The 26,021-nt window shown below is 41.3% G+C and overlaps 1 protein-coding gene across 1 annotated transcript in view; it reads left to right on the top strand.

Annotated features, from left to right (window-relative positions):
* zfpm2b (zinc finger protein, FOG family member 2b) overlaps positions 1 to 26,021 on the top strand; it is a 102,899-nt gene that overhangs the window by 54,635 nt on the left and 22,243 nt on the right. The window contains exons 4-5 of the mRNA XM_036565921.1: positions 4,786 to 4,910; positions 13,867 to 13,963. Of these exons, the coding sequence (XP_036421814.1) occupies positions 4,786 to 4,910; positions 13,867 to 13,963 (222 nt within the window). The remainder of the gene's footprint in view (positions 1 to 4,785; positions 4,911 to 13,866; positions 13,964 to 26,021) is intronic.

A 26,021-nucleotide genomic window follows, 5' to 3' on the forward strand; every position in this document is an offset into this window, starting at 1 on the left:
ACTGATCTTCAGGGTTAAAGGGTGAATCAGCAGTTCTACATTAACTCCAGAGTTTAAGATCATTTATTGTTAAACTGTGTTGAACGATCAGCAGAGCTTTATTTTACTGTAAAGGAGGATTATTTTATTTTTACCTACAAACCTGATTCTGCTGTGGAGCCACAACAGGGCAGGAAAGGGCCGCATGTTGCTGACCGCTGGGTTAGTTGTCAGGGATGTAAACAGTGGCGGCAGCTCTGTGTCAGGACTCTTTACTCTTTAGCGTTATTGTTAATTATTGTGTTGTGTGTTTTTTTTTTAAACGGTTTTAACATTTACAGCCTGAACTCACAAACTGAAGGCCGAGCTGTGATAATCAGGGTTCCCTGTAATCCTCAGTTACTTGTTAGCTACATTAGCCTAGTAGCTCCAATGCTAAAACTATAGAAGCAAACTTTTTCAGCACCAACATGTTTTTGGCTGACTGAACACATTTGAGCGGGGGGTTTGGAGCTGGGGGGCTGGGGGGGCTGTGGTTTTTGCAGAACTATCGCTTTAATACAAAAGAAGACGCTCCTACTTGAACTCCAGCCGCCTGGTGCGGTCTTTAGTCAGAGACGTGGGTTTTATCTGCAGCTGGAGGAGAGAGTGATGAAAAGCTTTAAGAAAGAAACCCCGGCCTGATCTGCTGCCTCTTTATCACTCCATCAGCAGGCATCCCCCCACAGGAGGGGGGGGCGGGTGGGCGAGAGACAGAGGGGGAGAGAAAAGACAGAGAGAGGAGAGATGGAGAGAGGGAAAGAGGGAGAGAGAGATGGAGAGAGGGAAAGAGGGAGAGAGAGGGAAAAGGAAAGAGAGAAAAGGGATGGAGAAGGCGAGAGACGGAAGGAGAAAAACAGCGGGAGAGAGGGAGAAAGAGGAGAGAGAGGGAGAGAGAATGAGTGGGATAGAAAGGGAGAGAGAAAGAAAAAGAGAAGGGGAGAGAAGGAGGAGAGAGAGTGTGTGTGAGAGAGAGAAAGAGAGAGCGCAAGAGGCTTAATGCACCTTATCTGAGGCTTGTCAGAGCGCAGAGGGCTAAATCCTAATCAAAGAGACAAGCAGGTCATCCAGGATAGAAAGAAATCTCTCTCACTCTATGATCTGCTAATTGACTGCAGGAGCGAGAGGAGCGAGAGGAGTGAGAGGAGCGAGAGGAGTGAGAGGAGATAGAGGAGTGAGAGGAGCAAGAGGAGTGAGAGGAGCAAGAGGAGTGAGAGGAGATAGAGGAGTGAGAGGAGCGAGAGGAGTGAGAGGAGCGAGAGCAATGAGAGGAGATAGAGAAGCTGGAGGAGCGAGGAGGAGCCAGAGGAGTGAGAGGAGCGAGAGGAGTGAGAGAAGCAAGAGGAGTGAGAGGAGATAGAGAAGCAAGAGGAGTCAGAGGAGTGAAAAGTGCGAAAGGAGAGAGAGGAGCTAGAGGAGTGAAAAGAGTGAGAGGAGCTAGAGAAGCGAGAGGAGCTAGAGGAGTGAGAGAAGCAAGAGGAGCGAGAGGAGTGAGAGAAGCAAGGGGAGTGAGAGGAGATAGAGAAGCTGGAGGAGCGAGGATGAGCAAAAGGAGTGAGAGGAGCTAGAGGAGTGAAAGAAGTGAGAAGACATAGAGGAGTGAGACGAGCTAGACAAGCAAGAGGAGTCAGAGGAGTGAAAAGTGCGAAAGGAGAGAGAGGAGCTAGAGGAGTGAAAAGAGTGAGAGGAGCTAGAGAAGCGAGAGGAGTCAGAGGAGCGAGCAGAGGACTGAAAGGGGTGAGAGGAGTGAGGAGCTAGAGAAGTGAGAGAAGTAAGAGGAGTGAAAGGAGTGAGAGGAACTAGAGGACGAGGAGTGAGAGGAGTGAATGGAGTGAGAGGGGCAAAAGGAGTGAGAGGAGTGAGGAGCTAGAGAAGTGAGAGAAGTAAGAGGAGTGAAAGGAGTGTGAGGAACTAGAGGACGAGGAGTGAATGGAGTGAGAGGAGCAAAAGGAGTGAGAGGAGCGATAAGAGTAAGAGGAGAGAAAGGAGTGAGAGCAGAAAGAGGAGTGAAGAGCGAGCAGAGTGGGAGAAGCTGGAGCGAGAGCAGTGAGAGGAGCAGGTGGAGTGACACTGAGTGCAGCGTCCGATCAGAACTGATTGATGGTCCTGATGGCAGATTTTCACCATAAACAGTTCACACAGTCTAGCAGAGCCTTTCTGTGGTGACGGCTTCACTTTACATGCACTTAATAATCCAATAACTGCAGAAAATCAGATTTTGTCAGTAATCTGATCAACGCGTTTACATTCTCTTGAGTAATCAGATAATGGGGAAACGCCAGGTCTACATGAGTCAGACAGTAATCAGATTTCTGCTTTGCAACCAGCCAATAAACTCACAGAAGACGTGACATAAACATAACGTAAAACTCAAACTTCATAACGCGGCTTTTTATTAAACGTCGCGCCGCTTTTCCTGAAAATATGAACACACATCATCTGGAAGATGAAGAATATTCAAATCCTTTATTTCATAGTTGGTTTCATTGTTGCTTCAAAAGTGTTTTCGGTGCTGTTCGCTTATTTCCGGTACCGCCGTCTGTTTCCGCACATGCACAGACTGAGAAATGCGAAAGAAATCAGAGTAAGAGTTCACATGCACTGAGAAATCTGATTACTGAGCTAAAATCCAGCCTCTTTATCGGATTTCTTAATCGGATTTCTAGATCGGAGTATGGTGTTTACATGACCACTTGAATAATCGACTAACTGCAGAAATCCGTCATAGAGAACGTGTTACATGTTACAACACCTGCCTTTGTATCTCGGTGTGTGTTACAGTGACATAATGCTGTAATAATGCAACACAGTCAGCACTGTATCACTGTGACACACATCCAGGTACAAAGTCAGTGGTCATAACTAGGGCTGGGCAGTATCACTACATCACTGAAATTATGTACAATAGAATAAGCCTTTCTGAACATGTTGTGTATATTGTCAGTAGTTGTAGACGCTGACCAACTGCCTGCTTCACTATACAGAGAGCAAAATTAGTCCTGTTTAACTGGATTTAGTGCCAAATATTGAATTAAAATCATTGTGTTCAGTTTTTAGTAGTATATTTTAAGATGTAGCTCTTTTTTCTCTGTTGGAACTGATCAGATGTCTAAACACATTAATATCGTGACATATCAAGTTTCGTGAAAATTTTCTTAGGTATTGCAATATTATATTTTTGCCATATCGCCCACCTCTGGCATAACATGCTATAATGTTATTAAAAATGTCACCTGACGTAAGTGTTACGTCAACTTTGTGCCAAATGTCGCCTATTGGAATAAGCCTTAATAAATGCTTTGTAAGTCTGTAAAAGGCTTATGTAGGTTTTATGTAGCCTTATGAACTTGACCTGCAGTAAACTGTCATCTGAGCTAAGACAAAATCACCACCCGAGGTCCAGAGACAGGTTTAAAGGGCTCGGATCATTATAAAAACAAGTTTTCCTCTCTTTTTGTGCAGTGTAATTTGCATATTTTGTTAATGTTTCAACACAACAGTTTATACAGTCCATATATGGAAACAGCCCGTCCAGTGTATTTGTGATGTCACAAATACTGACATATTTACATATATCCACCTCTTCAGCCCACAGCAGTTTAGCCCCACCCACGTTGAAGTTATAACGGTGTTGCAGTTACACTTATTTCAGACTGGACTGCTTTTTTAATGTGGCACAGGACAGCCAATCAGAACTCAGCTCATTTACATAAATTCTTAAAGGCGCAGTACCGAAAAACAGCCTGTTTAATTGTAAGGAGGTTGAAGAGAGCTTGGAAAATGGTCATGTACCGAGGAATTATGACTGTTTTGGTACATAAAACCAAACAAACTTTGTAAGCGAACTTTGAGAAAAAAATAAAATACAAGAAAAATGTAGAATACAGGCATGAATAAAATATATCAATCAATAACTAAAAAAAAAATATATATTTTATTCATGTAAAAATGATGTACAAGTTATCAGGTAAATTCACAGCATTACTTTTTTTTTAATGTGTACATGAAAAATTTTTCTCCTTCAAAACCTTTTGCTGAGGTTAAAGTTAAAGGGCAGTGCCACCCATTTTTCAGAATTCTCGCATAACTCAGTGTTTGAGATGTAATCAGAGTGATTCAGAGTGGTTTGGTGTGAAATGGTTCAGATGTCTTTACAGTGGTGGTGATAGGAACCAGGGGTCGCCATGACTACAACACAAATATAGACATTTTATTTACTATCCAGAACCACCAGTGAACCTACACGAGTCTTCTGAGTTTATATGGAATGTTGATGATGGAAAATAGTGGAAAATCTGAAATAATAAGTTTTCTTTGGGGACTATTTTGCCTCACAACACCCTGCATGTATCCCTCCACCATGAATGGATTTTAAGGCCAAAATCTTCTCCAAACTATCATAAAACAGTGTCTCAGTCATCAGGCAGTGAATTCATGACCATTTCATGTAGTAACTTTCTGTGAGGGAGCTTTTAGAGGTGGACGTCTGGTTCCTATCACCACCACTGTGAACAGTTCTGACTCAGTAAGTTTATCTAGAACAGAGCGTTTCACACCAAACCACTCTGAATGACTCTGTTTACATCTTAACCGTTTAATTATGCAGAAATTTTGAAATATGGGCAGAATTCCCCTGTCAGTTTGGGTTTAGTGTAGAGGGTTGAGCTGTCGTTAATACAGAGGTGAACAGAAGTTCCTACAACCCTGCGATTGTGTGAGTATGTGCTGTAACTCCACTTTGAGACCCCGCTGTGTGTTTTTTTGCAGGAGAGTTGGAGGTGGTCAGTGATGGAGGGGAAAAAAGCGTTCATACTCGTCAGCTGCTTCCCCCAGGCACCACGTGGGGGCCTTTCCCAGGAAAAATAGAAACAGCCGCAGGAGGAAACGATGCTGTAAGACTTTTTTTCTGTCTAGTCGGCTTCCTGTTTGGCCTGAGGGGTAAATAATGGGTCATAAGGATGAAAAACATCAAAAGTTTGGGGACACCTCGCTTCTCAAAATGTTTTTAAGACACATTTTCCATTGACTTCATTGCAATTTTCATTCAGTAACATTAAACAAGCTGTTTATATATGTCAGAGCTCATCAGCACTCAAACCTCTCAGCTGTTTAAACCACCTCTGGACCAAAAGAGTTTCAGTATGTGTTTTAACAGTAATTTGGACAAGAAAACTGACTAAACCTGCCTCTCATACCAAAGAAGACACATGGACCCTGTTTACACCTGGTCACTTCATGCGTCTTCATTATCAGGATTATATCTGAATGAGGCCACATAAAAATCAACTGTAAATGCAGCCAAGACATTTAAAACAGATACAAATCTGATCAGTCAAACCACTTCAGGAGGTGAACTGAGACGCATTTGAGCCACGTTATAGCAGCGTAAACACATCCGTCTCTCCAAGACACATTCGACAACCCAAACTCCTCCCAGTACAACTAAAACTCCACCCAGTACTACTGAAACTCCTCCCAGTACAACCAAAACTCTACCCAGTACAACTGAAACTCCTCCCAGTACAACCAAAAACCCTTCTAGTATAACCCAAATCCCTCTCAGTACAACTGAAACTCCTCCCAGTACAACCAAAACTCATCCCAGTACAGCCGAAACTCCTCCCAGTACAATTGAAACACCTCCCAGTACAGCCGAAACTCCTCCCGGTAAAACTAGAACTCCGCTCAGTACAACCAAAAACCCACCCAGTACATTCAAAACCTCTCCAAGTACAACCAAAACCCTCCCAGTACAACTGAAACCCCTCCCAGTACAACCAAAACTGCTTCCTGTAAAACTGAAACTCCTCCCAGTACAACCAAAACTCCTCCCAGCATAACCCAGACCCCTCCCAGTACAACCAAAACTTCTCCCAGTACAACTGAAACTCCTCCCAGTACAACCAAAATCCTCCCACCGAAACTCCAACAATAATACAAATTAATATAAATAACGAGTTTCAGAGAGACAGAAATATAGAGGATGGGCCCTTTAATGTTTAAACAGTTCATGTTTGTGTGCCAGAGATTTTTATAGAGGGAAATGAAGAAAAAGAGAGAGAGAGAGAGAGAGAGAGATGAACAGGTAGAACAAAAGTGAAAAAAGTGAGTACAATGTATGTTTCAGTGTCCAGTTTGGAAGTTTGAGGTTTGCGGGGAACAGAGCGCGCTGTTTTTCATCACACGTCTCCGAGAAGGAGAGAAAGGAAGAGAGAGGGAGAGAGAGGGAGAGAGAGAGAGATGGAGAGAGTGTGTCATGGGTAATCTGTGCCCGTGGCAGGTTTCTCTCTGAAGCGCTGTGGTATCGCTGGGCTATTGTTGTTGCTCCTGTCAGAGTGGGGAGAGGCCGATGGAGGCCTGGGCAGGCCTGATAAGAGAAAGAGGATTCAGAGAGAGAGAGAGAGAGAGAGAGAGAGAGAGAGCCATGACAAGCTCCACTGTCTCTCTACAGTGTTCCCACATAGTCAGTTCCACACATGCTCCATCAGAAAGATTGAGGGAGTGGATAGTGCAGGAGGTGCGATGCGAAGCTGGACGTACTGTGAAGTTCAAAAACAAAAAACGCAAATCAAACGAGATTTAAAGGAATATTTCAGCCAAAAATCCTTCAAATTTACTCAAATTTATTCAAAAGTCTTATAAGCTTTGAGTTTTTGGTAGATCTGTTGAAACGAATGGGTGGCACAGTTAGCTTGATGCTAACACAACATGGAATTGCATGTCGGCGCTAGTAGAAATTACCGTTGTTGTCGTGGTGCATGACTTATAAGATTCCTATATTAAACACTGCTATATTATAATAATAAGCTACGAGAGGCCGTGCGTTACTGCGATCGTATCACTCCTTTCCCTGTGATAAAATCACAGTAGCACACGGCCTCAAGTGGCTTATTGCTTTCATAAAACAGCAGCCAACGTGAAATATGACAAATTACACAATTTTTTATAAAGTAATTTAAGTTATTATTAGTAACAATCAACATAAACAAGCATTCCGCCAAGAAATGTAGTTCCTTTAGAGTTTGGTATCATAGCCAAGCAACCAAGGACCACTGAATGAGGAGGACGTTCGGTCGCCCATCGCTGTATCTTGCAGTCATTTCATGAATTATTTAAACTTTTTGTTGTATAATAATGAACATATGATAACGCAGCACTGTTTAACGCAGAAACATTCGCTTTATAAGTAGTTTTTGGTCACCAAATTACAACCAGGAGTCTTATTTAGCACCAATCCAGCGGCGCCCCTCTGCTTAGTGCACTACGTAGGAGTTTAAATACTGGATCCTGCAGCCCAACAGAGCAAAGTACAGCTAAGAAACAGTCATTTGGGACTCAGAAACATCCACACTTGATAAATGATGCACTGTTTGGCTGTAGAGGCTAGAATCTCTAAACTTTCATAGCTAGAACACTATTTAGGGTGTATGGAGCCGTTTGGGATTCAGTCTGGGTTTGACACGACTTCTGACTGAAATACGAACATTTGAAGCGCATAAGACAGTCAGGTGACATTTTAGAGTTTTATACTGCCGTTTTACAGTAAATCACACTGTAACTGCTTTAATTCAAGCCTGTGATATTAATGATGGAGCTGTTTAGGCTGTTGGCTCTTTTAGCCTGTTAGCTAGCTGACCAGCCCAGTTCTAGTTAAGAACATAAGTTGTCAGCCCCTCAGTTTAAACAGAACCGGGTTCTTACTTCATCAGTACACTCGGAGCTCCATGTGAGCAGCATGAGGGCCAAAGATTATTCGTTAACAGCAGAAGGGTTTGTCGTGCCGTGGCGCAGTGATACGGAGCTCAGTTGTTGTGATGCAGTCATATGTGGGCGTATATCATGTATTTTACATCAGCTTCGAACGCGGCTCAGCCAATCAGATTGTAGGATCGGAACTATCCGTAATGGATCATGGATCTCACGTTATCCGTGAGCTTAAAACGGGACAGGTTATGTTCGTCCAGTGCATGGCGGTCAGACGCTCTGCATGCAGTGTACAGAGATTTACCCTGTCACCTCAATAAACCTCAGTAAAGGCTGGGCTAATGCAGTCCAGCACAGCAGGCCAGTAGATATGACCTGTGGAGGCTGCTGGGTTCAGAGAGGCTAATGCTAATAGCCCAGCACTGACCCCTTCCTTTTCTCAGTGGGGGAGGAATGATGCTCTTCTTATTCCTCTTCTTTATATCTCTCTCTCTCTCTCTCTCTCTCCCCCCCCATACTTATCCCCTCTTTTATCTCTCATTAGCGGCACGTTGCTAACCCCGCCCCCTCACCCTCTCTGGCCCAAATCTACATTTTTGCTGAATTCTGTCGTCTTCCGGCTGGCTGACCGGGGCTAATGTGACTGGGCTTTGTCTTCCAGCCTGGCAGAGAGGAAGAGGGGGATGAGAGGAGAGAGGGATGAGGAGCGGCAGAGGTGGAGAGAGAGAGAGAGAGAGTTATCAGGCCCAAACAGCACGGGCACTGCCAACCTGCCCGGGCATCCATCACCAGCCTGGCACAGAGAGAGAGAGAGAGAGAGAGAGAGAGAGAGAAGAACTAAGTAGAAGAGAGGAGAAGAAAGAGAAGGGAGAAAGTGAGAGGAGTGTAAAGAGGGGGAGAGAAAAGATGAGAAAAAGAGAAAGGAGGAGCAAAGAGGAAAAAGAGGGGAAGAGAGGAGAAAGAAAAAGGAGGGAAGAAGAAAAGTAAGAAGAGAAGAAAAAGGGAAAAAAGTGGAGAGGAGAATAAAGGAGGGGAGAATCAGGGAAGACAGGAGAGAAAAGAAAGGGAGGGAAAAGAAAGAAAGTACGGAGATGGGAAAAAAGCAGAGGAAAAGAGAAAGAAAGAAGAGAAAAGAGGAGAGAGGGAGAAAGGAATAGAGGGGAGGAGCTGAGGAAAGTGAGAAGAAGAGAGGAGAAAGAAATAGAGGAGAGAAGAAGAGAAGTGGAAAGATGTGACCAAGGTAAAGGGGAATGGAGAAAAGGCAAGAAAGGAAAGAAGAGGACAAAGTCAGAAAGGAGAAGTTAGGAGAGAGGGGAGGAGAGTGAAGAAAAAAAGAGAAGTGAGATTAGAAAAGGACAAAAGGGGAAGAGAGAAGAGAAATGGAAAAAGAGGAGAAGAGAGGATAGAAGAGGAATAAAGAGGGGAAGAGAGGATAGAAGAGGAATAAAGAGGAGAAGAGAGGATAGAAGAGGAAAGAAGGAAAAGAGAAAAGTGTAGAGGACAGGAAGGAAGGAGGAAAGAGAAGATAGGAAAGAAAAGGAGAAAAGAGGAGAATAGAAAAAAGGAAGAGGAACTAGAATAGGGAAGAAGAAAGGGAAAGAAATGGAGCAGAGGAGAATAAAGGAGCGAAAGAAAGAACTGAACTGAAAAATACAAAAATAAGAGAAAATAAGGAGATGAAAACAGAAAAGAGAAAAAGAAGAGAACAGAAATAAGAAGAAAATATAGAGGAGTGGAAAGTAAAGGAAAGGAGAAAAGAGAAGAGAAGAAAGGAAGAGCAAAAAAGGAGAAGGAAGAAGAAAGAAGGAAAGAACCATTTCCTTCAGGTGAGGAGAATAAAGGAGTGGAGAGGAAAGAATCAGGGAGGAGAGGAGAGGAAAAGAGGAGAGGAGAAAAAACAGCAACTGAAAATAAAGAAAGGAGATGAAAACAGAAAAGAGGAAAGGAGAAAGAAAAGAGAAATAAGAACATAGAAAAAGAACAGAGGAAAGGAAAGGAGAAAAGAGAAGACAAGAAGAAAGGAAGAGAGTAAAAAGAGAAAGAAAAAGAAAAGAGGAAGAAAGAGAAAGAAATGGAGGACAGAAGTTAGCCGCTCCGCCCCGCTGAAGGAGCCGTGGTGCAGATCCTCAGCAGAGCTGGCGTCTCTGTGACCTGTCTGATGAACCTCAGTGTTTCTGATGAAAATCCAATCCGATCCAAAATGACGCGCATGTATAGAGAACCACTTAGTGTAGATGTTACCATGACAACCAGCATCACGTGAGTCCAGTCAGAGTGAGACGAGCAGCAGTGAGCAGCGCTTGTGTTTATAATCACTTTAAAATGATGTCAGACTCAGGAAAACGTCCTTCACATGTCCTTATTAAAGAAGGCCGAGAGGAAGACGTCGTGTTCTGAGACACATAAGCTGGACGTCCGTCCCACCGCCGTCTTTTAAAGATCAGAGCATGAACTTCGTCTCCTCTGCAGACCAGTTTCTGCTCCGCCATGTTGAACGGTATAAACTCTCACTATGACGCGACGAACATGATCAGAACGTACTTAAACTTTCTGATAGGGAATGTAATCAGATACAGGCGTTTACACGGATATTATTCTTCTATTTAACTGATCATTTACAGGATTACCCACCTCGATCAGTCGGATAAAAACTGTATTCTGAATGGCCTATTAACTAAAAGTCGGACCTATTAGTCGGATTATTAACGGATTATTAGGCTGCATGTAAACGTGGCTAGTGAGAATCGTGACCTGGGCAGGTGAATAACACCAGCAGAGTGACCGGTCAGTGTTTCTGAGTTAGATGTGAGCCTCTTTCACTCCTCCTGTCCTTTTTTGAAACGCACACCGATTCTTTAAATTCCTCTGCTGCCCGTCTCAGGAAGCGGAGTGATGTAGGTGATAGGGAGGTACAATGTGGCTAAAGATCAGCGCTCAGAGCTCGGCTTCTTCTCTCTCCGAGCCCAGAGGATGAGATCTGATCAGCTGCGGCTCTCAGAGAGGACCCCAACAATGTGCTCATTCAGAGGAAGGACAGAACCCGAGAGCAGCCTGTTCACACACCTTACACACAACACACACACACACACACGTGGCCGTAGACCCCGTAGCTGAGTGATCTGTCAGAGGGCAGCCGGTTTAGACAAGGTGAATGAACGGTTGTTTACGGTTTATAAGGCCTGTAAATCCTAAGCCTGAGCAAATCTTTTCCGGATCTTGACGATATTTGTGTCTGAATGATTTGGCGAAGATATCTCATTAAAATATTTCTGACTGATTGTACAGCTGCAGTTTAACAAAGCAATAACGAGAGGCCATGCATTACTGCGATTCTGTCACGGGGAAGGGTGTTGTTAGGCACGACGCAAAGCGAACAACATATAATAAAATACACAATTTTTCTGAAAATAACTTTTAAGTTTTTATTAATTATAATCAACCTAAAAGAAGTATTCGACCAATAACTAGTTCCTTTAGAGGTTGCAACATACGACTCCACAGCAGAATTCGATTTTTAGGTAAAAATAAAATAATCCTCCTTTGCAGGAAAAAAAAAAAATTAACAATAAATGATCTTAAACTCTGGAGTTAAAGTAGAACTGCTAATTCACCCTTTAACCCTGAAGGTCAGCGCAGACTGCTGGTCACCATAGCAACACAGACAACAGTCTCGCCTAGCTAGTAGCTAACGAAACGGCAAAGAGAGAGATTTAAGATCGATAATTTGGAGATGAATGGACTTATTAGTGTTTATAATCACTCCAGCTGGTTTCCTGATACGTTTAATCTGCAACGAGAAACTGACAAACACTAAAAAGTCATGACACTCAAGTCTCGTTCGCCAGCTTTTTGTTCAAACTGTCCCGTTCCACCTTAAATGGTGCAACAGTTACATTCTGGCACGGGAATATTCAAACGAGAAGCTGGCGAATGAGAAACTGACCATAGCTCCATAAAAAATGGAACATTGAGAGACATTTTACAAGAAACTGTTCTACTTTTGAGGAAAAGTTTCCTGCTGGAGATGCGAGAAAAGCGGTCATTTCATGAACTTTTTAACTTTTTGTTGTATAATAATGATCATATGATAACGCAGCACTGTTTAACGCACAAACGTTCCCTTTATAAGCACTTTTTGGTCACCAAATCACCGCCGTGAGTCTTATTTAGCACCAATCCAGCGGCGCCCTCTTCTCACGCTGGGGCTGAATCTCAAACGGCTCCCTGCTCCCTACATAGTGCACTACGTAGGAGTTTAAATACTGGATCCTGCAGCCCAACAGAGCAAAATACAGCTAAGAAACAGTCATTTGGGTCTCAGACTCATCCACACTCGATACATGATGCACTGTTTGGCTATTTAGGGAGTACAGAGCCGTTGGGGATTCAGACTGGGTTTGACACGACTTCTGACTGAAATACGAACATTTGAAGCGTGTGAGACATTCAGGTGACATTTTTTAGAGTTCTATACTGTCATTTTATAGTTAATCATATTGTATGTAATTTAATTTAAGCCTGTGGTTTTAATGTTGGAGCTGTTTAGGCTGTTGGCTCTCTTTTAGTTAAGAACATAAGTTGTCAGCCCCTCAGTTTAAACAGAACCAGGTTCTTACTTCATCAGTTCACTCGGTGCTCCATGTGAGCAGCATGAGAGTCAAAGATTACTCCATTAACAGCAGAAGGGTTTTTCATGCCGTAGCGCAGTGATATACAATTCAGTTGCTGTGAGACGTCACAGGTGTGCGTATATTGTGGATTTCACTACGGCTTCGAACGCGGCTCAGCCAATCAGATATAAGGACTAACCGGTGTATAAACTGCAATTATTTTCTATAAACTAGAAGGGGAACGTTTGTGAATGAACTTCTGGCTTGACAAAGCCGCTAATAACGCCAGAGCAGTTGTAGATGTTGACTGACTGTTTTTTGATCATTAGGTTTCTATAACAATTCCAGGTGGTTGCTATGATATTCCAGGCAGTTGCTATGGTGTTGCTATGCTGTTGCTAGGGTATTGTGGTAGGTGGACTAGGCTGTGGTATTGATAGGTGCCTGCTAAGGTGCTACTAAACAGTAACTAAGGTATCCAAGGTGGTTGGTAAGGTGTTGCTACGTAGTTGCTATTGTATTCCTGCTTGTTGCCTGGGCACTGCGAGGAAGTTGTTAGGTGGGTGGTAGGTCGTTGTTATAGTATTAATAGGTGGTCGCTGTGGTATTTTACATTGTTGCCAGAGCGTTGCTAAGTGCTTGCTAAGGTATCCAAAGTGGTTACTAGGGTGTTACTAGGTGGTTGCTATCTTATCCCAGGTGGTTGCTGAGGTGTTGCTAGTCGGACGGCTATGTAATCACAAGTGGCTGCTAAGGTGTTTGCGCAGCTGTTGCTATGATATCCCAGGATGGTGCTTACAACACTGCTGATTATATTATCTATAAGTAAAATTGCAGCTCTTGTGATCTGAAAATTTCATATTGTGATTTCGATATAAAAGATATAATAGTTTTAATATATTAATGGGAAATTTCTGACACTGCTACACTGCTTATCTGCAAACAAGGTAAAATACACACAAATTTCAGGCTTCAAGATGCTCCTGTACTGTACGCTGCTATTGTTTTTAGCTATGCATCCTACTTTTATCTATGTGTTATTGCTGAATAATCACTTTAAAGGGTTATTCACAGACTGAGGTAAGTCATGAAAGGGGATACGATGCTCTACACTTGGTAAGAAAAAGTTCATGTTCATGACAGTTGACGTAGATAAAATTAGAGAGATCTCTGCAGTTATCTGATTATTCAAATGGTCGTGTAAACAGTACGCTCTGATTTCTTAGAGTAAGGTCTAGAAATCCGATTAAGAAATTCAGAGCTGGATTTTAGCTTAGTAATCAGATTTCTCAGCATGTAAACTCTGACTCTGATTTCTTTCGGATTTCTTACGTCACGTCTTCTTCTGTGAGTTTATTGGCAGGTTGCAAAGTCCGATTACTGTCTGACTCATGTAGGCCCGGAGGTTCCCCATTATCTGATTACCCAAGTGTATGTAAACATGTTGATCAGATTACTGACAAAACCTGATTTTCTGCGGTTATCGGATTATTAAGTGCATGTAAACGCACTCAATGTTTTGTGTGTCTCTCAGATGCCGTTGGTGGTGAGTGGGGGTCCGCGATGGCTGGGGGAGATGACGTGGGTCAGCGCAGAGGACTCCAGAAATAACTGCATGGTTTACAGTAAAGGTAAGCGTCCTCTGTCCACTCTCTTTCAGCACAGCACGTTACGACTCTCAGCCAGAGCACAGAGCTCGGCTGATACTACAATAAATCAATTCTGTTTTATTTTTCATGACTTTGCATTGATACTTTGAACCCTTATGGAATACCCGATTAAATAAACATTTCGCTGCTGTCGGAACAAAACCTCGTATCTCCGAAATGGTAACTTTACAGGAGAAGGAAAAAATATACTTTACTTTTAATGTAAGTCAGTGGAACCAGAATTTTTCCCAAGTCATTTTGGGTCGTTTCTTTTGCTCCGTTCATCATGAAACTGAGATATAATGTAAAGGGCAGCAGGCATTTTCAGATGATGTCAAACACTGAAAAATGATAAAAATGGTCATACGAGGTTTTTTTCCGACAGCAACTATATACTTTAGATGAGGTTGGATTTCCATATATTTGAATAGCCACTCCCACCCCTCATACTGACACCGCTCTGAGATGAAACTGGGGTCTCTTCTTAACCACAGAGCCGCTTTATCTGCCCGTTTCCCTGCTTCGCTCTCCCTCTCACTGAGCAGGAAGATAACTCTTTGTTGGCTTCTCTTTTTCTCTCTCCACCGACTGTAAAAATGATATTTCTCCTAAACTCCTCCACTTTTTTTTTTAATCCACTGAAGCTTAATTGATTAATCTACTTACAGAACATGTGTAAGTTCAGCGGAGGACGTTTCCAGCGCTTCTGAGGAAAAAGACTGGAAGGAAAGAGAGGAGATTTAAGGGCCATTATCGCTCTTTATCAGAGAACATAGAGAAACAGTGGGGCAGAATAATAGCTCAACATCTCCAGCAATGTCAAATTCCATTATCAGCGCAGTCGAACAGCGCCGCGCCCTCGAGGAGGCTCTTTCTCCGCCAGCGAGCAGCGCTGCTGCGATTGTGTTTAATTAAAAGACAACGCCGATGAACTGAAGGGCTTTCAATGGGAAGTTATTAATGAATTGACGGAGGCTGTAATTGATTGGGCAGAGTCACCGGATATCTCCGCAAGTCTACAGCTTCAGCAGACACATCCAGATGGCTGCCAGAGCCAGAGTTTTAGGGGGTGTCCACGATTCGCCTTTAAAATATTTGATATCAAATTTGACTTTTGTCCCATTTTCGGGGCGAGAACTCCACAGTTTTCCCCAGTGAAGTGCAGAACCAGTCGAACGCCTGATTAAATGTGTTTTTCACGGTGGACAGTAACAAAGTAAATGTAATTAATTACTGTACTTAAGTATTTTTTTGTGTATTTGTACTTTACTGAAGTTTTTCCATTTTGGGCGACTTTTTATTTTCGCTCCACCACATTTCAAAGTCAGATATCTCACTTTTTACTCCACTACATTATGAGAAATCTGTCGTTCCTTTTGGTTTATGTGTGTATAAAAACGTAACATGTCAAAACGAAAGAAGCGCAAAGCAAAAACACCAATCAGGGCACAGCGGCACTTTGTTTTGAGCTTGTTTTGACCTGTTGGTCATACCAACCCAGTGCAGCACACGGTTCAACATCAGTGCAGCAGCGTAAAATTTTGGGAGAGTCTATTCAACATAAATGATGAACTAACCTAACTTTGTGTAAATAGACCACAATATAGAAATATGTACACATATGCAGTTGAGACTGACGGGTCTTTTTTCTGAATTTATACAAACACATTTCATTTTATAGTAAATTTGTTAAATTTTGCTAGTATCTTAAATCTTAAACTGAAACTTTGCTTGTTTGTAAAGTGATTTCAGAGCCACTCAGTTCTACCTAATAGAAACTGTTTGCCTTCAGTGTTTTGTGCTTATGATAATTTTAATAGACATCAGCGTCACTAATTAATGACTCTATTAAAAGACTGGTTTACCAAGAGAGACACTGGAGTATTTTCACCTAAAATGAGTTAATGAAGCGAGTCTTGTTACAAAAATGATAATAAGACATCAGAGCCATAATTAATCTTTTAGTACTTTCACTTTGGATACTTAAGTACATTTGAAGGCAAATCCTTTTGTACTTTTACTCAAGTGGAGGTCTAAAGGGAGGAACTTCTACTTTTACTGGAGTAATATTTTACCTTGGGTATCTCTACTAATTTGTAGTAGATACTGAAAACTTTTTACTTACTGAATAATTCATAGCGGATGCTGAGTAATTCACAGTAGTTGCCGAATGATTCATAGTAGATACTGGAAAGATTATAGTAGTTACTGAGTAATCTAAAAGATATTTTGGATTCATTTAACACTTTGTTAGGATTCCATCCATGTAATTTCATAGTTATTCTAAAATGTGGTAAATTTAGGCCCAATCCCATTTCACCCCTCGCCCCTACCACTTAGCCCTCTAAATGGAGGTTTTTCAGAAACTTGAGTGTTAAAAAAAAACGGCCAGATGGCTGCACAAGCGACCAAAGAAACCCACAAATGTGAGAATTTTGTCCATTAAAAAATACGAAAACCACTGTATTATCTCAGTTTAATGTTGTTTCAGTGTATTATGGTCGTTTTCTTCATAACAAGCATAAAATCGCTAACTGTATGCTAATGTCTCGGTAGCTAGCTAGCTAAATTACCCATTCCATCTTAAATAGTCCAGCAGTTCTGGTGCCTGAAGTGCCAGAACGTAACTGCTGCTAAGGTGGAACGGGCAAATTCGAATAGGAAGCTGCTGAATATCTGACTTCAGCTTCAGAAGAAAACCTCGTATCTCCAAAATGGTGACTTTACAGGAGAAGGAAAAAACCCACTTTACTTTTAATGTAAGTCAATGGAACCAGACTTTTTTCCAAGTCATTTTGGGTCATTTAGTTTAGTCCATTAATCATGAAATGTACAGACAATATAAAGGCCAACTGGTATTTTTGAATTATGTCAAAAACTAAAAAACCTCAAAAATGGAGAGGTTTTCTTCTGACAGCAGCGAGACGTGTTTGTGTGTGTATATATATATATATATATATATATATATATATATATATAGAAGGACTGGGGGAAAAAGAGAGCAGTAAAATTCTTAAGCATGTGTTTTATATGTGCTCTCAATCCAGTCAGAGCGATTTTAGCTTATCTTGAGTGACTGTCGAGACTGGAAGTGTCGAGCGCAGAGGGAGAAATATATGAGATTATTAAGCTGCTGGATGTTGTGAGGCGCTGTAAATCCGGGTTTGATCATGGTGGATGGCTGGATCAGAAGGTGACACGGCTTAAAGCTGCAGTGTCTCTGTCTCAGCCGCGCCGCAGCTTCATTCTGGTCATTAGATGGTGTTAGACCTCATCGTCTGGAGTTTGATTTATCATCTCTCGCTCTATCGCTCGCTCTCTCCATCACTCTGCCTCCGTGCCCCCCCTCCCCCTCTCCCTCTCTGACGGGCTGCTATCTGACAGCTCGTAGCTGTCTGTGGCGTGATGAAAGCTAAAGGGGGGAGCTGTTGTGGTAAGGTGAATCTTAGGCCAGCACAGAGGGAAAAAAAGGAAAAAATCAGGGGAAACGGTGCAGGACTGCTTATCACATACAGTTTCCTGAGTTTGCTGGATAAGAGTCAGGGGTCAGATGAAGGTCCTGTAATTTACTCAGCCAACGTACGGCTTGCGCAGCACAAGCTTTAAAAGGGAAAACTGGAAAAAGGTTTCTTCAACGTAATTATGTCTAAAACTTTACGCAGGAGTGAAAAAATCTGCTCGGTCCTGAAATCCGATTTGATGATCCGTGTAAAATCCTTGAAAAACGCACAACAGTTGAATTCTGTATGAATGTGGCAGCTCAGTAAAAACCACTGTGCTGTAAATGGATGGTTACACTGAGTGTACTTATAGATGAGGAAAGAAACTTGGGTAACACTTTTACTGAGTGTAGATGATTAATAAACTCAGTAACAGAGTATCAATAACATATCAGTGAAGTAGCAGTACTGCAGTGTCTGAATACACTGAAGTAAATCTCTTGTAGATGTTCTGTTGATACTTTACTTACATTAAGTTGACGTATTGTTGATAAATTACATGAAGTAACCAAACCTAATCCTAACCCTAACCTTAAACTCAACCCAAAACCTAATCCTAACCCTGGCCCTAATACTAACCTTAACCTCAAGCCAAAACCTAATCCTAACCCTAACCCTGGCCCTAATACTAACCTTAACCTCAAGCCAAAACCTAATCCTAATCCTAACCCTGGCACTAATACTAACCTTAACTTTAACCTCAACCCAAAACCTAATCCTAACCCTCACCCTGGCCCTAATACTAACCTTAACCTCAAGCCAAAACCTAATCCTAACCCTCACCCTGGCACTAATACTAACCTTAACTTTAACCTCAACCCAAAACCTAATCCTAACCCTCACCCTGGCCCTAATACTAACCTTAACCTCAAGCCAAAACCTAATCCTAACCCTCACCCTGGCACTAATACTAACCTTAACTTTAACCTCAACCCAAAACCTAATCCTAATGCTCACCCTGGCCCTAATTCTAACCCTGACCTTAAACTCAACCCAAAACCTAACCCTATCCCTGGCCCTAATCCTAACCCAAACCCTAACCTCAACCCAAAACGTAATCCTAACCCCAACCTTAACCTCAACCCAAAACCTAATCCTAACCCTCACCCTGGCCCTAATCCTAACCCAAACCTTAACCTCAACCCAAAACGTAATCCTAACCCTCAGCCTGGCCCTAATCTTAACCCTAACCTTGACCTCAACCCAAAACCTAATCCTAACTCTCACCCTGGCCCTAATCGTAACCCTCACCCTGGCCCTAATCCTAATCCAAACCCTAATCCAGTGAAGCTCCAGGTCCAGGATGGTGTCAGTGTGTCTATCAGCTGGCTGAGGATGTTGATGGTCTGTATTAGACCTGTTAATGTTCAGTTCCTCTCAGTTAAACATCTACAGATCTGAACTTGGACTCCAAATAAAGTGAAAAACAGCTGAACTCAGCAGATTATCAACACATTTTATTCAGGCAGTTCATTAAAAGTCTCTTGATGATGTACTGAATGTATTCACTGCTGCTACATCACTGATATTTATCTCATCTAAAAAGAACCACTGAAAATAAAGAGTCACCAGACTTCAAACTGAAGAGCTGCCAGCTGATTAAAGCCAGCCTGAAACCAAACAGACCCTTTTTACCAGGTTAGTTTGTGTCCTTGGTCCCAGTTCATTATCTAATCATTCAAACCGAGAGTCCTTGTTTCTCTGTGATCTTTAATCGACGTATAGTGATTTCTGCTGCCTCTATACAGCGTCTGATGTTGGCTGCGTCAACATTCATTCATTCATCATCATCATCATCATCATCATCATCGTCGTCTAGGCTGCTTATCCTCCTGGGTTGTTGGGGGAGCTGGAGCCTATCCCAGCGCTCAGTGGGTGGAAGGCAGGAAACACCCTAGACAGGTCGCCAGTTCATCACAGGGCAAACATAAACACTGATCAGGCATAACACTATGACCACCTCCTTGTTTCTACGCTCATTGTCCATTTTATCAGCTCCACTTACTATATAGGTGCACTTTGTAGTTCTACAGTTACAGACTGTAGTCCATCTGTTTCTCTGATACTTTGTTAGCCCCCTTTTACCCTGTTCTTCAGTGGTCAGGACCCCCATGGACCCTCACAGAGCAGGTACTATTTGGGTGGTGGATCATTCTCAGCACTGCAGTAACACTGACGTGGTGGTGGTGTGTTAGTGTGTGTTGTGCTGGTCTGAGTGGATCAGACACAGCAGTGCTGCTGGAGTTTTTAAACACCTCAGTGTCACTGCTGGACTGAGAATAGTCCACCAACCAAAAACATCCAGCCAACAGCGTCCTGTGGGCAGCGTCCTGTAACCACTGATGAAGGACTAGAGGATGACCAACACGAACTGTGCAGCAGCAGATGAGCTATCGTCTCTGACTTTACATCTACAAGGTGGACTGACAAGGTAGGAGTGTCTAATAGAGTGGACAGTGAGTGGACACAGTGTTTAAAAACTCCAGCAGCACTGCTGTGTCTGATCCACTCAGACCAGCGCAACACACACTAACACACACACACACACACCTCTCAGTGGTTCTTCCTCATATTCTTAGAGAGTTTCTCCTTTAGAGTTTTGGTTCCTCTCTCTGTATTTCCGAGACTGATACCAACACCAATATTGATACCTTAATACAGATACAGATTCCTTAACAATACGTTTTGATACCCTCTACAAACTGAAATTTGGTACTGAATGACGTGGAATTTTATGATGCCACTAAAACACAGAAATAATTTGCTTGGTACCATGAAAGTATTTCATTTTTCCATACTCAGCCCTATTTGGGACACATTTACGAAACACCATTGCACTAAAACTGAACTGAAAACTGAACAACACTGTCAGATCATAACGGCATTTATTTTTTCTTTTTTTGTTACACTATTTGAAAATGCCAGCTGCCCCCTCCATTATGTTTCTTGATGAATAGGCCAATAAGAATGGTCCAGAATTACTTGGAAGTAGGGCTGACCGATTAATTGTTTTTATACCAAAATCACAGTGCAGTTTTCAAGTTGCAAGAGTTATAATTTTTGGAAATATAGTCCACTTTATTTACAGCTGTGATACATTTTAAGTTGGGATATTTAACCTAATAACACAATCTGAAACAATTTAATTAGCATTCAGGCCTCAAGCCAGAAAATATATATGTGTTGGTCTTAATTAACATGATTTATAGAAAATAATCACATTTAAATCACAATCGCAATACTGGAATACGTTCACTCAGCAGGTAAAAGTGGCCCAAATCTGATTTTTTGTTTGTCTGTTCAGATTATCTTTTAAATGTGATCTGTATGCGACATCAGTCTGAACAGATCAGCTCCTAAACTGACCCACATGCGCTAAAGATCAGAGCGTCACGCTGCTTCACGGCTCATCCAGAGGTAAACAATCACGACCGCCAACGAACGCCAGTCGCTCCCGGAGGATCAGCTTCATCTTCACCAGCATCACAGGAGCCATCATGAAGCTTCACTGACTGACAGCTGGGCTCATCACCCAGAATGTGTTCGAGCCGTAAAAAGGGCGCGGTCACTTCTTTGGTTCGCGTCCTCGGATTCTTTAAACTTCGCTTTCAGACCTTTAACTGTTCTTTGACGCTGCAGCCTCGTTCTCCTGCGGCCGCGTTCGGACATTTCTTTAGAAATCTCTTCAAACACGGAGGGTTTAGATGAGTCTCTTCTAATTTTAGTACAGAAATATCAGCCTTAATGTTTATGAGTCTCAGCAGCTTGAAATTATGACGAATGTCAAGTTGGATTGACGTAAAAGTCGCATGAATTCCGATCTGGCTGTTCAGACTGAGTCACTGCTGCAGATCGGATACGTATCGGATTTCAGCACCACATATGAACGCGTCTCAAATCGGAACTGAAAATGTCTGATTGTGTGTTTATCTGTTCACACTGACACACATCTGTGTCACACATGAAGAAAAAGATCGGATTTGAGCCACTTTTACCTGCTGTGTGAACAAAGCCTTATATATTTCCACCAAACTGTTCAGCTCTAAAAAAGAATAAATTTAGTTTTATTAAATTTAATCAAAAGCTAAGAGCAATTTTTGGTTCTCCTGAAATGGCACCGTGTTGGAGATTCCAGCGCACCGTCGGTTTTGCTTTTTAAATCTCCGCAGGTTTTCCCCGCAGTGCTAATGCTAATGCTAACCCTCTCTTTCAGCAGGCGACAGGCGTTTTTCTCGTTTCTAGGACGGGTTGTTATTTTCTAGTTGCCCGCAAAAATAAAAACACTTTAAGGTGTGGGGGGGTGAGGAAGTCCTCGCCTGCCCCCAACATTATCATCACGCTAGAGGAGTTTCTATTTGATACACGCCGCGGACGAATTTGGCAGAGACAAAGTTTAATTGAGTTTTTCCTGAAACCAATGGAGAGCCGAGCTGGAAGGTAGCGGAGCAGAGGCATATAATCCTCTCCCTACAGAGATGCTCGCTTGAGGGGTATCTCTCCGCCCTTTCTCCAAATCTCTCCCTCCTTCCGTCCCTCCCTCCCTCACTCTCCCTCTATCCTATTACCTGGAAAAAAGAGAGCATCCTGAGCCGTGATACTGTATATCCCCAGATAAAAGTGAGAGAAATTCTGTCGGGATTTCTCTCTACAGTAGCCTCTGTTGTTTTCTGGTGGCACCACGTCTGTTCAGACTGAGCTGCTGCCGCTAACTACCAAAACGCCGGCGGTTTAAAGAGTCAAGGAGAAACGTTCCACCAACAGGGGACTTTTATTTTGTAAAAATAAAAAGCAGCACAAATTTTCAAAATCCATTCAGATCATTAACACGTGCAGGTAAACAGGCTAACATCATAGAAAAGAAGTCTTAGAAAGTCTTACAAATGATGGTTCTTCAAGGGTTCTTTAGTGATTCTATATAGAACCATGAACACTCAAAGAACCCTTTGCATGATTAAAGGGTTCTTTGCATCATGAAAGGGTTCTTTAGATGGAGAATACGCATAAATGTGCTGTAGATGGTTCTATATAGAACGTCTATATTGCACCCAAAGGGGTTCTTCTTTTGTTACAAGCTTGGCATGATAATGATAAAAGAACCCTTCTGGGTGCTATATAGAACCATAAACACTAAAAGAACCCTTGGCACGATTAAAGGGTCCTTTGCATCATGACAAGGTTCTTTAGATTGATAGAAAATATACACTAATGTGCTATAGATGGTTCTATATAGAACCCTTTTTGAAAATGGTTCTTTATATCACCGAAAAGGGTTCTTCTATTGTTACAAGCTTGACATCATAATAATAAAAGAACCCTTTTGGGTGCTATATAGAACCATAAACACTAAACGAACCCCTTTGCACGATTAAAGGGTCCTTTGCATGATTAAAGGGTTCTTTGCATCATGTAAGGGTTCTTTAGATTGATGGAAAATATGCAAGAATGTGCTATAGACGGTTCTATATATAGAACCTTTTTGAAAATGGCTCTGTATAGCTCCTAAAAGGGTTCTTCCATTGTTACAAGCTTGACATCATAATGATAAAAGAACCCTTTTGGGTGCCATATAGAACCATGAACATCTAAGCGTGACATTAACATTTAACCATTTTCAAAAAGGTTCTATATAGAACCATCTAAAGCACATCTCCCACCAGTCTGAAGAACACTTTAATCATGCAAAAGAACATTTAATCAAGCAAAGGGTTCTTTGGGTGTTGATGGTTCTGTATAGAACCATTTTCTTTACTAAGGAACTCTTGAAGAACCATCTTTTTAAGAGTGTACTGTAATATAAGATGCTAGTGTGAGCATCCTAAGGTTCTCTTGGTCTGGATGCTGTTAGAGTTTCTTGCTGCAGTTTGTTGATCATGTGAATTATTGTTTTTCCTTCTTATAGCAGAACAAACAGGTTTCAGTAACAAGGTTTGCACACATTGTTTATTCTTTGCACAAATGTATAATTACCATTATATTCACCCAAACTAATGTTTCATACATACTGATACAAGTTCAGAAGTTTGGATTGTAATATAATAATATATTAATAATAATGTTTATTTATATAGAACCTTTCATACATTAAAAATGCAGCTCAAAGTGCTTCACAATACAAAGTAAAAACAACAGAGGAAGAAGAGAAAAAAAGATAATCAAAACAAAAAATGAATATAAAAGTATAAATAAAAAAGTACAATAAAAATGCAACTAACGAGAAAATAAAAGTAAAAGTAAAATATCCCAGTAAAAACAAAGGAAACATTAAAAACTATTTAAACACTGAAGTAAAGAAAGCTGTCTTTAACTGTTTTATGTTTTAACTGATGTTTACTGGTAGTGTGTTCCAGATCTTTGGTGCATAAAAACAAAACGCTCCAGAAAAATGAACAAAGCTATAGAAATGGTAAAATGACTAGGAAGCTGCAGAACATCAAGATTGAAATTAACATCCAGAATTCATCATATTTCAAAGTAAATCGTTACAGTTGTGTGCAGAAGTTGGTCAAATTGCACATTTTGTTGCAGTGAAAATAGGGAACACGCTTAAATTCAGCATTAATTTTTCTGCACATTTTTGTTTAATTGCTGAGTTTAACACCTTAAAATCTCAGGTTTTATAGTCCACTTTTTAATACACACAAAGGCTTATTATTCAGTAACTACAGGGGCTTCAGTGCAAACTGGCTGAGCTATTCTTAGGTTATATAAGTGTGTAATAAACACACTGCTGGTGGGCTCTGGCCATTTAAAGGGCCATTTAAAAATTTATATAAAATATAAAATGTGCCATAACTTTTTCACAGGGCATATATATATATATATAAAGAATTGATACAATATGGATATAAATATTACTTTTCACCACAGGCTACTTTTATATGTTTCATTCAGTGCTGTAGGAGTTCTAATATACAGTAATTACAGTCGTATGTAGTTTGTCTGTCTGTAGTTCTGTTGCTTTCTTTACACATTTAAATGCACAATTACTGATATACAGACAGATATATAGATATATATGGTTCTAAAATGAATTTAAAATGAATCTTAAGACTTTTCTTTTTAGACCTGTTTTTATAAATTAATTCTTGTTTTAAGTAATTCTGGGTCTCTTTTCATTTTTAGACCTGTTTTCATGAATTATTCTGCTTTAACGAATAATTTTATGAAATTTCTCTTTAGATGTGTTTTATGAATTGTACTTTATTTTTCTGTAAAGCACCTTGAGTTGTCATGAAAAGTGTGAAAGTGTGCAATATAAATAAAATGTATTATTACTATTATTATTGCATATAAAATACCAAAAATGGTAAATATGGCAAGTGATTACAACTTACTGAATGCTAGTGTATATCAACCAAAACATACAAAACATGAGAATTAAAGCAAATGGATATGCAGCGTTTTGGAATCAAAACTCTTCAAATTTAAGATGCATTTGTGTGGATATATTACTATATAGCATCTAAAAGTAGCCTTGTAATATTGTAATACATATATCCATACTGTACAAGTTATTATTGCTTATAAAATACCAATAATAATATTGATATGGTAAATATGGTGTGAGTACAACTTATTGAATGCTAGTGTATATCAACCAAACCATACAAAACATGAGAATTAAAGCAGTTATATATGTGTTTATACTGTGCAATATGGAATATATTGAAATAAATTGTGAATATGTTACAAAAATGCATTAGACATGATTTTCTTTTTTTTATGATATACGCTGTTGGGAGTGAGCTTTAGACATATAAATAGCAATACTGCCACCTTTATTAGAGAAATAATTGTGTTTTCCTTTATACATTGCTTTTGCATTGCAATATACAAGTAATATACATTTAAAAAATTCGGCATATGCTAATTTTTTACAAATGGACATGCAGCGTTTTGGAATGAAGCTCTTCAATATAAGATGCATTTGTGTGGCTATATTCTTTGTAAACTGATGCTCGTATGAGGGAGGGGGCTGTACTGGTGGAATGTGTGAGGAACCGTACAGCCTCCTGAAGGTTCTGAGTAAAGATCTGCTGGCAGAGATAATAACGTGATTTGCATGGAGCGTCAATCACGGCGTGTAAAATCCCCCGGCGAGGCCTCGCTATTGTGTCCTTGTTTACTGGGTGGATGCTGTGCTGCTGATTAGTCGTGATTACTGTAAGGTGATAACGTTTTCTCTCAGAAAGCGCGCTGGTAGACTTCGGTTCCACCTTTTTGAAGTGACAAGCTAGCGAGCGCTCGCTATAACTCAATCCAGGTACGCTGGGGACCGTGGGAACTGACGGAGTCGTCTCGGCCGTCCGAAACCTCGTCTGGAAGCCTAATTGCATGTCGAAGCTGTTGACTGTCGAGCTGCGGCTGAGAATCCGAACGCTTCACATGTGACGCTCGAGACGGGAGACTGTCAAGAACGACTTCAATCAAGAATGCTAAAAGGGGGCCTAGCCAGCTAGTTAGCTGCTTCGCCGTCTCCGTTTAAAGCAGCGGTATGAAAATTAGCGGGTGGAGGGGAGTGAGGGAGTGAGGTGGGGGGG

Source organism: Colossoma macropomum, unplaced genomic scaffold, assembly GCF_904425465.1.
Source record: "Colossoma macropomum unplaced genomic scaffold, Colossoma_macropomum, whole genome shotgun sequence".
Classification (NCBI taxonomy): Eukaryota; Metazoa; Chordata; class Actinopteri; order Characiformes; family Serrasalmidae; genus Colossoma; species Colossoma macropomum.